This window comes from Mercenaria mercenaria, chromosome 17 (assembly GCF_021730395.1).
Source record: "Mercenaria mercenaria strain notata chromosome 17, MADL_Memer_1, whole genome shotgun sequence".
NCBI classification, from domain to species: Eukaryota; Metazoa; Mollusca; class Bivalvia; order Venerida; family Veneridae; genus Mercenaria; species Mercenaria mercenaria.
Window position 1 is genome coordinate 3,042,450 of NC_069377.1, and position 13,994 is coordinate 3,056,443.

General features: G+C 31.4%; 1 protein-coding gene across 1 annotated transcript; it reads left to right on the plus strand.

The window, feature by feature from the left end:
• Positions 1–677: 677 nt before the first annotated feature.
• On the plus strand, positions 678–8,998 carry LOC123537173 (uncharacterized). The gene is made up of 5 exons (XM_045320783.2): positions 678–1,125; positions 2,335–2,379; positions 3,301–3,516; positions 4,484–5,026; positions 6,285–8,998. Exons 1-5 carry the CDS (start codon positions 1,089–1,091, stop codon positions 7,505–7,507), a joined length of 2,064 nt encoding a protein of 687 aa, XP_045176718.2. The 5' UTR covers positions 678–1,088; the 3' UTR covers positions 7,508–8,998.
• The last annotated feature ends 4,996 nt before the right edge of the window (positions 8,999–13,994 follow it).

Here is a 13,994-nt window from a genome sequence, read left to right on the forward strand (position 1 = left end):
TAATAGCAGACTCGGTTCGAATGAGTCTGTTCATGAGAGGTAATGGAAAGTGCTACACCTCTAATGCCCACTAGCACTGGTTATGTTATTCCATCCTGACCCCTTTTTACATAATAATAGCTAAAAACTGTTATCTTGATGTTTTGATTTTGTGATCAAATGCAAGTTTCCTTTTTATAAGAACAGTGTAAAGTGTGTGTGCTGTCCCTTGTGAAATAGTCTGCAGGATCGACACAATCATGTAATTTTTCTGATATTCTTTTATGTTCATTAATTTTGTTTACTTATCTTACGTAGTACAAAGAATACTTTTGTGTCTGTAAAGCATCCATACTAATATCATATATGAGTTGTTTGATTTTGCAAGGGGAAATTATCATTATGTTATTTTTTGAGTATGAATTTAAACATTCTTGATATTCTTAATCTCTTTTCCGCTTGTTTTGTGTATGTTACATTAACGCAAAGAATTGTTTCTTTAAAGGCAATAATTTATAAAGAACAGTATAATTATTAAGTCTTTATGCAACAAAAATGTCGCCATGAAATTGATTTTGCATTTTGTACAACTACAGCCAAACACAGTCATGCATATTGTGCAAAACATTGATGCAACAACTGACAAAGAGGAAATCTATCCATTATTCAGTTTCTTATTTTCAGTCTAAAGGCATCAACCACTGTGTTCACTTAAGGATATTGGAGAAAGATTATTATCATTTGTATTTCCGCGATGTGATTATCAGTTAACAGTCTAGTTGCATTCAGTAGACAATGTGGCCAATAAACGGCCAGTGTAAAAGCAAACTTCATAACAGACAGACTAACTAGCATAATCAGTCGTTTTGGGAATAAAACCTGATATTCATTTACTAAATGTTTTCAGTTATAATTCTGGTAATGTAATAGATGGATTCGTTTAAAAACAGTTTCAACTTGCAAACGTTTGATATTTGTGAGGCTTCTTCATACGCTTATTAATGTAACGGTTTATGAAAACCTCAAGTAATAAAGTGGAATATTTAGAAAAAAGACATATATTCTGAATACGTAGAATACATAGGAAATATTTCGCACAATGTAATAAAATGTATTTTCAGTTTGACGTACTGAGAATTTCGACATGTAAGTATAATAATCGTTTTTGTATTTTTGTAAATAAATATAAGCTGTTGTAATATTATCACAACCGGTTAAAAATAGAGTATGGATGTGATGGAGTGTGGGCGTGGTTGCGTTAAAGTTTTCATCATGTTACCGTTACAATAAGTTGATACTTTCAACAAAGATTTTGTTCCCTTATAGGGATTCTAATTCGAAATAGATTATAATTTATAGGATTAAGATGGTGTAAATAACATTTTAGGCTTCAAAAAATGCTACTCTTCTTAGATATGCAAATAAAAACGTTTTTAGAATCTAAAACGTTAGTCATCCTCAGTTAAAGTAGAAAGAAGAGAATTTCGTCTGCAATGTCACCAGCATAAAATAGCACGCTTATTTCACATCTCTCCTTGATACATTGCACATTTATTCTATTGCACCTGTAATACACTACGTAAATTTTCGTGAAAAGCTCTTCAGTTATGGAAAATCCATTTACGGCATGTCAATACAGAGTATAATCTTGCCACAATTGTTGTTTGGTGTCTACAACAAAATATTTCTGCATTTATTTATTCTAGAATTACACTTTTATCACTTGTAAAGAAATGATAACAACTAGTAAAAAATAAAGCAATACAAATAAATCTATTAGAAACACAAAACGCAAGCAGGCATTTAGATAGCACGTTCAGTTTGGAATGAATCGGTTAAGGGAATAGTATAAAAAGTACAAAACCGCAATCCCTCCTGAGCGGGAACCTATTACGACTGAATTATGAATTGACCCCATTATTGTAAAGGAACAGAAGTATCAGTTTTTATTTGAGTTTCATAGTGTTTGAAGACTGCAGTTGCGATAGAAAAAGATAACATACACTAGAGGACCCGAAGAAGATACCATAGAAAGGCGAACTGTGGAAGGAATCTTGAAACGTGTTTTCACTTTGTATTGACAAAGAGAATTGAATTAAGACAAAATACTTATTATTTAAAATAATATTCAAACGTATTTGTAATAAATGTTCTTTTTTTATCTTCCAAAAACAAGATTAGCATATATTTGAAATAGAATAAGAGTGACAAAAAATCTACCTGCGTTTCTTACCTGATACATATATGTATAATAAAAGACCAAAACAAGGGTAAGGTCATACTGCCAGAAAGATAACATATTGCAAAAAATATAATATAATTTCATTATTTAACTTGCATATTTTTTATTTTCAGGTCTGTATCTAATATCTGTACTAAACATCTTCTCAATACACTCAGGTAACTGGTTTTCTGTATTTTTATTTAACCCTTACACTGCTAAATTTCTATAATAAACTTGTCCAGCTTTCAATTTGGACAGTACCATTAACTGTTAAAAGGGGTGCTTACCAAAAAGATAATGACTGAACAGCGAACAGTGCAGACCACTATCAGCCTGGGCTGATCTTGGTTTGCACTGGTCGCCATTGCAGACTAAAGGTTAACATGTATGAATGCTTGACACAATGCTCGGGCAGCAAAGATCAAATCTTTCCCAAGCGACAATCCTGCTAAAAAATTTAAATGTTCAATTAAATAAGTTTGTTTTCTTTGCCATTTTAATTCGCATATATTAGATTATGGAAATTGTGTCGCTGATACAATGAACACTCCCATCATACAGGAAAAAGATGACAAATAGCACCGTAAACAGATAGATATGAAGTATATGCCAAGAATAAATGTGTGTGCAAGTCTTAATAATGTTTTATCAATGTTTGTACTTCTTATTAATCCAAGGAGAGAACTGAATGCAAAATTGTTTTGAACATGTTTTTGCGTCGTACATTGTGTTCCCATACTAGGACTTTTAAAAGTGTTACATAGTATAAAACAATGGCGTATGCTAATCCAATTTTTATTTTAGCATTCACAAAACATGAGAGGCCTGTCACGCTAGAAGATACATATGGATAATCTCTTTTCTGAAATTTATAATCAACAAAACAAGGAAATATGTCCAAGCAGTAAAAATTCCCCACGGGCTTTTGAAGCAAGAAAGAGAAGAGGGAATGGAATTTTTTAAATACACAAATTATATAAAATTAGGTGGAGGATTTTTTTTAACAAATGTGAACATAAACATATATTATACTTTATGTATTTCAAATATTTAGTAAATACATACGACATTATAATTGTTATTTTTTTCTATTTCAGCTGAATTATACAAGAGTAAATATATATTACCAGTTCTACCAGAAACGCCATACACACTAAATGACGTCATAATATTGCCTGAAAACACAAACATTGTTGAAACAAAGATAATTTCTAGACCTACGTCAACAGTCATAGCTACACTTAATCTGACAAGTGAAACTTCGTTCCGTCTTGGATATGGTATTGCCTTACAAAACGCTTCTTTGGAATCAGGTTTGAAATATCTTAATTATTAAAAAAATATATTCATATATATATAGCTTATTCGGTGAAAATTAATAAGCAATTTATTCATAATAGATTGGTATTCCATACGTTATTTATCAATACATCAGTTCAATTCTTAACACATTTTTAAAATTCGAAAGACCACTGTTAAATATGCATTACATATAAAATAGATATATGCATCTCTTTGTATTACATAGTCATTAAGCTATATTATTTTCTACATATTATTTGAATGGATTATTAACTTCGCACGACAATTCACTAGACGAGACGTTTGCACACTGCTTAATTATTCCACGGGACGCGTTATCTCGACCTTTCAATTTTATTAAAACATGGTTATGTTGACTTTACCTCTACCTTCTATATTTCACGTCTTTCTTGCGCCTTGGGCAATCCACGTTTCATCCACATAATAGACATATTAGAATCGAAACTAAATATAGCAAAGTCATGTTGTAATATATTTAAACTACCCAAGCTGTCACACGCCATGTAGAATACTTCACCTGGGCTACGCCCTCGTGAAATTATTCTGCAGGGTGTGTAACCTCTACTTTATATTATTCCTTAATTATGCAAAGACACAAAGCGACTGACTGCTGTTACAACCCAGCTGATGTACAGGCAAACTGAATAATAATAATCCGGAAGTCATGGCGGTCATCTGTATTATTTCTGATTGTTCTGAAATTTTCTGAAAATGAGCCAGTCCACATTAATTATCCATTATAATTTATTATTTATTATAACACCGTTATTACCCATTAACATAGTATCATAAATCAATAATAAAAATAACAGAATTCCTTATACGTATTTCTAATTTTTTTGAAACTGGATGTTATTGTTAAACATCAATTGTCAAAACTATGATATGAAACACATTGCAAATTGTAATCATTTCTAGATATAATCATTGTTGTGTTGTCTTCTCATATATTTACAGGGTTACAAATTGTAACAACGAGCAAGACAACACTAGTAATTGAACTAGCTACTGGTCTATTAAAACTTTCTTCTGTCGACGACTATGGACACATCTATCACATATTTGCATTAAAAGACAATTTTGGAGGAAACCAAGAAACAAATCTGTTAATTCAGTCCTCAGTTCCCGATACCTCGATCAGTCTGTGTGTTCTCTACAATGAAGAAGATAAAATGATAAATAACTTTGCAAAATATTCACAAGAAATTCCCAAGACGACTAACTGCTCCAGAAAGAAAGTACCAGATTTCGACGGATTTCTTTTGAATAATATATCAATGTTGCCGGGAATTGAAATCACATCTGAACATCCAATCAGTATTCTAGAAGGGCATTTGAACCATATGTTGCCTATGGACAACACTGAACCAAATTTCAATAACTCAGATATACCCTTCAGCCCAATCAGCTGGTATACGATTCCTCCGTTTACCAATAGAAGTAATCAATTTGTTCTTATTCCAAATCAAGACAAGCGTGAAGTTGAGCTGTGGATTGTGTGTAAGTATGTATGAATAATTTGATACACTAGCCAGAAAATCAAAACAGGTATAATATTTTCCCATCTAAGAAATACATCGGCTTTCATTTTGATAATTAATTAATTAGTGTTATATAGAATACTACTGTTCCAAATAAATCCGGAGAACAGTTTCACTACTGCATCATAATAAGATTACATTCCTTTTTTTTCCATATAAATGAAGCAGCTGTATGTTTTCTGTTCATTATATTTGTACATTTAGCATGGCGCCCGAAACCGTTCGTTGTGTCGAGTTTGTATAAATTTAAACAGTTTAATGTTGGGACATACAACAATCACAAAGTAAACAGCTATTTTCTGTCAACAAAGATAGCGTCTACTTTTTCATTTGCAATAACATTGATATTGTGCATTATTTGCTAAATATATCTGACTACTGCACAGTTATATACTGCAGATGTAATAACATGAATGATATGACATCGCATTGAAATGCCTTATTTATCTGGAAAGCATATAATTTAAAAATAATTTGTAAAATTAAGTTTTCCACGCAAAGCTTAAACTTTTTCTAAAACAATATAAGAAAACGTTTTATATATAATTATAAACATTGTAATAACAATTTGTATTTAGACAGGCTTTTCATATGAATAGAAATAAATAATTGAACTGATTTTTAAAATGACATGTTATAGTTAATAACGATAATACATACGTTGAAGCAGGTGTTAGTTTCTAGTAAATAACACTAGTTTTATAACTCACAGAGTATAACATTGTCTTAGCACCAAGAAAAGACATTTTATTAGCTTATTTAAAAGTTTATTTAAGGAATTTACATGTAAGTTGTCTGAAGTTTAAATTACTCAGTAACAAAATATTTAAAGTAAATTTGCAATATATATTTTTATCAATGGTCTGAGAACAATGCATGCAAATTGTTGCAAAAATAGTATTGCGAATGCTACGCCATGCAAAGTGGCATCCTTTTACTTATGAAGGTCATTATCAAACTTTCGTATTCCTCGATTAACAAATGGAAATTATTATGTTTGCAGTAGATTTGAAAATTTAAAATAAGATGCTTTTAGAAAGAGACCTGATTAAACAATATTTTACTTTGTCACATATGTTTTAGTAGATTCCATCAGATGAGAAATGTTTGGGTAATTTATACAGTATACATTGAACCATATATCTGGGAAATAACAAAAACTACATCAATATAGTTTACAGCATTCTCTAATTTTATACTTGAATTTATACTTTCAGCACCGGTCAATAGTTCTGTGGAATTCTTTACTAGTGGTGGCAGTATCAGACACAATTTGACTGAGAAGAGGCCCTTTAATATTAGTATGACTATTGAGCCTGGCAGTACCTTCATCGTTGCAGGGAAAAATATATTCTCTTTGAGTTGTTTCAATGCAAATAAAACAGATTGTGACAACGATATATTGCCTTTAAATATAAATGTAGCTGGCATGGATAATGATTCAAGTTTGAACAATGGATCCCAATATGAAGAGTACCAATGGATTTATATTTCAAACGATACAACAGTGTTGATAATGTGTCCCCTTAACATAGACATCAATGTGTGTTCTTTAAATGGGACCTTTGAGACTGCTGAAGAAATTCATCTTAACGTAAGCAATGTTGTTCTAAAAATGAAATATTTCCCAAACTCTCATAGCGGTGTGTACAGGATTTCACTTAATTCCACACTTGGTATGTGTGATATACTTTACCTGCAAAAGGTCCGATTACGGGAATTTGATACTGACATAAGTTGGAATGAAAGTACTCTTGAAACGAATGTTCCCTCCTCGTTTGCTAATGTGTTGAGTATGTCTGCAAATGCGTCATCCAATTCGACAAGCAATGGTACCTCTTATTTCTCTATCAATACTTACTCGAGCAAAGAAAAAACTGCAGAAGAGGATAACACGTCAACAAAAAAGTCTATTTCCCCTTACAAAAAGACCTCAGGTGTTGGTTTTGCCGAAGGAAAACTTCAGAATAAAAGTGCCTCATTCTTGCAACCTGAAGAACACTTAAACGCAAATACTTTTGTAACATCAACCTTGTTTAAGGTCACATCGTATTCTGCACAGGACAAATTAACAACGCAAAATGATAATAAAGTGCCCGGTAAAGATAATCAGAAAATAAACGAAGTCTTCGAAAAGAGTAATTCAAACCAAAGATTTAAAGCAGTTGTTGACATTTTACACTCAAAGAACGGAAGTAAAAATATATTAAATTCAAAATCTGACAAAAGAAATAATCCAAAGTACACTTACACCATTGACGTAAATGATAACTATGGACTAGAAGGTGATGGTAAAGATCCCGTTGCGATAATTGCCAGTCTGGTGACAGCTATTTTAGCAGTAGGTGCTATAATTCTTGTATTTTTGCTCAAGGAAGTTTTCTCACGAAGAAAACAGATGCGAAAGACTAGAATAAGACCTTTTATATCATATTATTGACGTAGCGATATCTCAAAACTATTTCTCTTTTCATTGAAGAACAGAATTTTCTCAAATATTTTGATTAATTTTTTGAAAAAATGTGAGCATTTTTATAACTTGATTGTTGCAATTTTTCCCATGAATTTATGTGCCTATTTAACTACAGCTATCACTTAATAAGATTAGTACCCCCACAAAAAGCCTTTTGAATATGTTATAAAAGCAAACATAATACTCATTTATTTTCTGAATGCTACTCACTGTTCTTTTATTTTAAATTGTGAGATAATATAATGTATAAACACGAAAGAGTTGTAAGATTGTAAGTTCCAAAGGTTCGCTAGATGGGATCGGACATGACAAGTCATTATAAACATAAAGTATAAATGTTTTGAGATAGAATTCTGAACTACGAATATTCCCATTTTTGTACTGTGTAATAAAATAGAGAAAACAGAGCAAACATTTAGATAATAAAAACTCCCAGAAAATGATTTTTAGCATAAAGGCCATATCTGGATCATTTTCTTGCATAGACATGTTGTTTCTATCATAAGTTTACATAAACAAAAGCAGACAATAAGATACTAAAATCTCCTAGACAATTGTAGCATAAAAACTATGTTTGGAACATTTTCGCGCATACAAGTATTGTTTCTGTTCTTTTTTTACGTAATCTGAATTTGTTTGAAAGTGCAGAAAGGTACGAAATTCGAAACCAGAACAAATCGGGTTGTTTTAATAATTCGTCTTGATAACTTGATTTTTGATAATTTGGTATAAGCAATGCAATAAATTTCTACATGTCTGGTAAAATGTTAAAAATGTTTTCGTATTTTCATCAGTAGACTGCTTGCTGAGTATTGTTTGAACTTTTAAACGCATTTATGTCAGGCTTGGAGTAAACCCCTATTTTGTTGGTTATCCTAGGGTCTTTTCACGACGATACTGTTTTATTTTATTTTAACTTAACACTTTGTGTTTCTTGAACACCATGAGAAGCCAATCTGAGTAAATATGAATTTCACTTGTACTACATTTTTTGATAAAATAGAGAAAAGTGGAAACTTCACAGGTCGCTCAACACGACAAAAACGAAAGTCTGACAGAAAGTGCATGCAACCTTTTTGACCGAAGCAAACATGTATGTTTTAAAGTCACATAGACTGTATTGTAATAATGGAACTGGTGTGTTCAAAACATAGAAGCCTTTATGCAATCTTTACAATTTGGAAAAAAGGCCAATTACTGCTGTCGAAAAATGAATTATTCTGATCACATGCACATGAAAACTGATATCTACGTCATATCTTTAAGTCTGTCGCAAAAGAATAAATTATTTCTCTCTACTTCAATTTAAGTTTTGTACTAGAAATAAACTTTTAACGCGATTTTAATTTGAAGACGATGTAAAAAATGCCTCAATTTAATAATTAAAATCAACCGTTCCCGTATTGTGTAATTTCTTTTATTAGTTTATTTCATTAATAATACAGGAATTTAAATCAATACACTAATGTTTTTGTTCAATTTATCTGTAACCTCTGAAGTTAAACCCAGAACATGATTAAAGGTATTTTTTCGATGAATGGTACAGTAATTACCCCTTTATATCGCAGTTATAATATAACCATTCGCTTATTTAGAACGATTTTTTTTTAACATTATTCATTTAACAAAAGAACATGTTTCATTCCTCATCAAAAGCAATAAACAAAAAAAACCTATTTAGCTTTCTTCACTGGTGTCACGCTTGTCAATACTTCAACAAATACAGAAAAGCATCGTCAAAGGAATTATCACAGCAGTGTTGACTATATTTATGTCCTTTTGTCCTTCTAATTGATATAACGTATGGCCTTTTATGTGTTGTCACGCGAACGTGCTTTTAATGCTTAAGAAACAAATTAAATAGCTACAAAACTGCTTGTAGTAATTGATAATAACGTATCAGACATGCCTGTTGTTCAATTCAGATAGAATAATAATCTACGTAGTAAAAATGTGATTTTGAGTTTCTGTTGGAAATGTTCGATTCAGTGAATGGTAGCACAAGACAGTATTTAAGGTATCTCAGTGTGCGATATAATCGATTATATAAGAAACGTTGCTCTCTCAGATATTTTTTCATCTGGTAGATTTTCGGCAGAAAAGTCCCTTATTTCTTATTCTAGGCTGCTTATTACTTTATTAATAATGTATGAAATGACAATAGTTATCAAACATAAATGACGTGAATGCAGTTCTTGAAGCACACGTAATTTCGCACTAACACACTTATTCGTTTTCAATAAAGTAATTACCTAGGTCGGTTCCATTGCTAAGATTATATTGGTTGTGAAATTGATCTGTAGGAATTGTTATAAATGCTGATATAAAGTTATGCTCTTGTCATATAAATTTATATATGGAATACTAAACCATCATTATGTCCAGTTACCACATTAGATGTGGTATGTTATGCGTTCTAGCAAAGAGCACAAAAAGAGCATACCCATTAAGCCAGTGCTCTTGGGAATAATGAATGTTTACGCTTATACTTTTAGCACAAAACATAAACGAACGCGTACATTGCCTGTTTTACGTATTAAGAAATTCCAGAAAGAAAGCTCAAAAATTATATATCAATGTCTCATACATGTACATAAAATTCCTCTTCGTTTTTTTTTAAAATTAAGCGTAAAAGAATATAAGATAACTTATGTAATTGCATGTGCAATGAACCCCATGTAAAGGGTATGGATACCTTGTTACAAGTTATCTAAATGGCTATTAAAAGAACATCTAACTGGCACGTTTGCTATATTTGACTATTTTTTGTTAACAGTCGAAAGCTGTTTTTTTTCAGCTGTCTAGAATCTGTGTCCAAATAATTGTTTAACAATTTAAAATGAGACGACGAATAAGAAGAAACTTGATTTTTGATTGCATGCACTTTTGTTTCATTGATGCATATTTTGCCAAGATCGTTTAAAGATAAATAATACTACTTTTTATGCTTTCCTTATTATGCAGGAAATTAGTTACCTTTTAATATTTTTCTCCACTCTCTGATTTTGCCGAAATGTAGAAAGACTAGTTACTCTACCTGTTTTATATGACAGTTAAATTTTATGATTGGAAATGTTGATGTTCAAAGACATGTTTGATAATATTTTAGTAATTCAGGAACATATATATACTACTTTATAGCTGTTGTATGGAGACTAAAGTTTTCATACTAGAATAGTATCAAAATAAATTTATTACATATTGAACTAGATTCATTGATACAAAACATTGTAATAAACAAGCCAACGTTCAAACAAATTTATATACAACGCCTGTGTCAAATGACATATAGAGATGTAAAGAAAGCGGTACATAAATGGCTAAATTGAAACAAAAGTTATCTATTTCTTTACATCTCTATATGTCATTTGACGAGATAGGTCATAAAATTAAAACTTCAGTAAGGAACATGTAAAGAGATCATGGCCATTATTATTTTCATTAATGAATATTATTGTACGATTATACCAGCCCGTCCCGACGGGCCGGCAATACGACAGGATTGTTGTATAAAAACAGCGAAAAGATCAAATCCCATAAAGTCTTTTTACCGTCCTTTCTGTGCGAGCAACGGTCGAGCTGATAACCAGCTATAAGAGTTATATGAACGTAAAAAGCCTCTTTCTTAATGAAGATTATTTTCGTTTTGCGTGACTGCTAGCAAGTCTACAAGTACATATACTTCAAAGATCTTTCAGTCTCAGTTAGTTTGAGCATTAGCGAGATAAAAGAGCCACCGACGACTGTATTGTACTTAAATCAATTTTGGATATCTGAAAGTATCGTCTCATACTGGTTTTTATTCTATGCTGTATGAAGATGTGATATTTACTGAATAGTCGTATTCGATACATTTTTGACCCATCCCTTACTCAGTTTGGCATTTTTCAGTATCGTATCATAATCTAGTACACATAGAGTAAAATCTATATAAATCCATCACGTTTGTCCTACGACATACCTTCGACGTGAATTTTCCAATTAGATAATTAGTTATCCCGGTTGGATAGCTGAGTAACAGAATTAAGCGACGACAGAAAAGCAACAGGTTGTCGCAAAATGGACGTATACATTGAGCTTTCTGTTTACATGCAACATGGGACTTGAATGTATGTTTCAAACTGAATGATAAATATGCTTCTTTCAGATTTGAAGTGTAACAAAATGAAAGAGGACTATCAACATTGCATTTCTTCAAATAAGTGTAAGAAGGTATGCTGCGCATTCACTTAACACTATTGTGACGTCAAAACCATGAATATTGTAACACTCCGAACAGAACTTCAATATGTAAACAGACCTTTACTACAAAGAGATAATTTTATCTTGACAACATTTTAACATTTCATATATAACAAATCTTATTATTTAAGAAATACATAATACAGAGGTATGAGTTATTGTAACGATATAAGTAACTATGCTAAAACCAATGGTACGTAGTCCACTTTCTAGAAAATGTTTGGCTTTGACAATCTGAAATTACAGGTACATGTATGTAACTGACGTATGCAGCTGTATAGTAGAGTACATTTTGTGAATATCTTAATTATTGAAGTGATATCATTCAGACCGTCGTGATCAACAAAATAATTAAGCCTTGTATAACTTTGGTTTGGATGTAATCTATGCTGAACGAGTATTTCAAGCTTCATTTGCACTTTACATTCTGTAAAATATACCAATCATTAAGAAGAAGATAAGTTACTTTCGCATACATCCATTCTTTAATGTATCAAATATAAAATGTTTAGGAAAATGACAATAAAATTTAAACTTTCATTTTCTAATATATAAGTGCCCCGATTACAATACAAAGGAAGCAAGAATCAACATCTGATAGAAACAGCTACCTAATCAATCATCTTGCAAGCAAATGCATCTATCATTCCTCCTATGATTATTAATTCATGCAGTATTATATTTCCTATAAAGTCATAAAGAATATCTACAAGGAATATCAACGAAGATCATTGTCAAAATTCTGTGTTATTGATGAGCTTATAAACGGAACATTGCTGAAAACAGTGGCATTTTGTATTCTTATAAATAAATTATTGCATATCAATTTCCAATACACCTGATACACTGATTATAAGAACATTCATTTGTTTATAGGGGCCTCCATGTCCAAATGGTTTATGTCGCTAACTTCGAAGCACTTTCCACTCACTCAGGTTAAAATGTCGCTTAGGTTGTAAGGTTATGTTATGAAAGGAAGCCCTCTAAGTCATCTGGACCTTTCTCAAGCTTTTTCCTCCATGACCAAAAGCTGGCAAACCACAAAATGACATATAATTATGTTTTGTGGTGTTAAACCGAACAGTAACACATACAAACATTTATTAAAATGCTATTGTATTCTTCCATTCATAAGCCAATGTTTTGATAATTGGCCTATTTTCCAAATTTGGGTAAATTAAGGGCTATAACTTAGGAGAGACATAGCAGGTCGAACTTATTATCACCCTTGCCGATAAATTATTTCCGTAAATAGTGTGATCAAGTTTGGTGAACATTTGATGATAACTGTTCAAGTTTTAGTTTTAACACTATCAATTTTCGCAACTTTGAGTACTTCAAGGGCCTTAACTCCAGAGACACTGTATGCCCATAAACGTTGTGACCAAGTTTTGTGAACATTTGATAAGATCTGTCATATAGATATCTTTCAATAAAGTCTTCGCATTTAAACCATAAACCTTTTTTACCTAACTAATTAGTTATTCAATTAATACAAAACGTACATCATAACGCTTTCATGTTACGATACCTTCTGGCTTGTTATCAGATTGACTGCAAACGTTCAGCACCAAAAAAGCATCAACCTAAAGATTTGTTTGATTATGACAAACTGTAGGATGTTAATACGCAATTTATTGATAATACCATGTTAGATATATATAACTTACAAGACTATTATTCTCTTATGCAACAAATCGACAGTTGGAATTAGTTTGCAAAGAACTGAAGTACGTACCGCTTTGTTGTAGAATATAATACACTCAAGGACATTTTAATCGCTTAATTTAACTTGAGAAAGTTTAATGCATATCTTTATAAAATAAGCATGCACATATGGAAATATAGGTAATAATTGAAAACGCGACTACAGCGCATGTAATTAACTTTCGGATTAGATTTATTCGGATAGATAGAGGTTCGGTTGTCGTCGATGGAAAAGAATATCGAATATACGTTAAGTCGTTTAACCAGTAAAAGATATGTACAAATGTACAGTGGCCAACTTTTTTTCAGTGATATAAGGAATAGAGTTTTACTGTTATAAGAACCGGAAAATCTTGAAAACGATGTTTGTTAATGAGTTTATATTTGACTTCAACATGTATTAACATCTATGTTTTTGTAAATACGCGAATTTTGTATGACTTGAATTAAAAACACGAAGTACACGTGCATAACTATAACAAAAAAAAAACACATGTAATTTAAT

Coding starts and splice junctions, on each gene's coding strand:
- LOC123537173 (XM_045320783.2), top strand. CDS start 1,089: ATGTATTTTCAGTTTGACGTACTGAGAATTTCGACAT. Junction 2,380..3,300: donor CATCTTCTCAATACACTCAG/GTAACTGGTTTT, acceptor TTTCTATTTCAG/CTGAATTATACAAGAGTAAA. Junction 3,517..4,483: donor AAACGCTTCTTTGGAATCAG/GTTTGAAATATC, acceptor ATATATTTACAG/GGTTACAAATTGTAACAACG.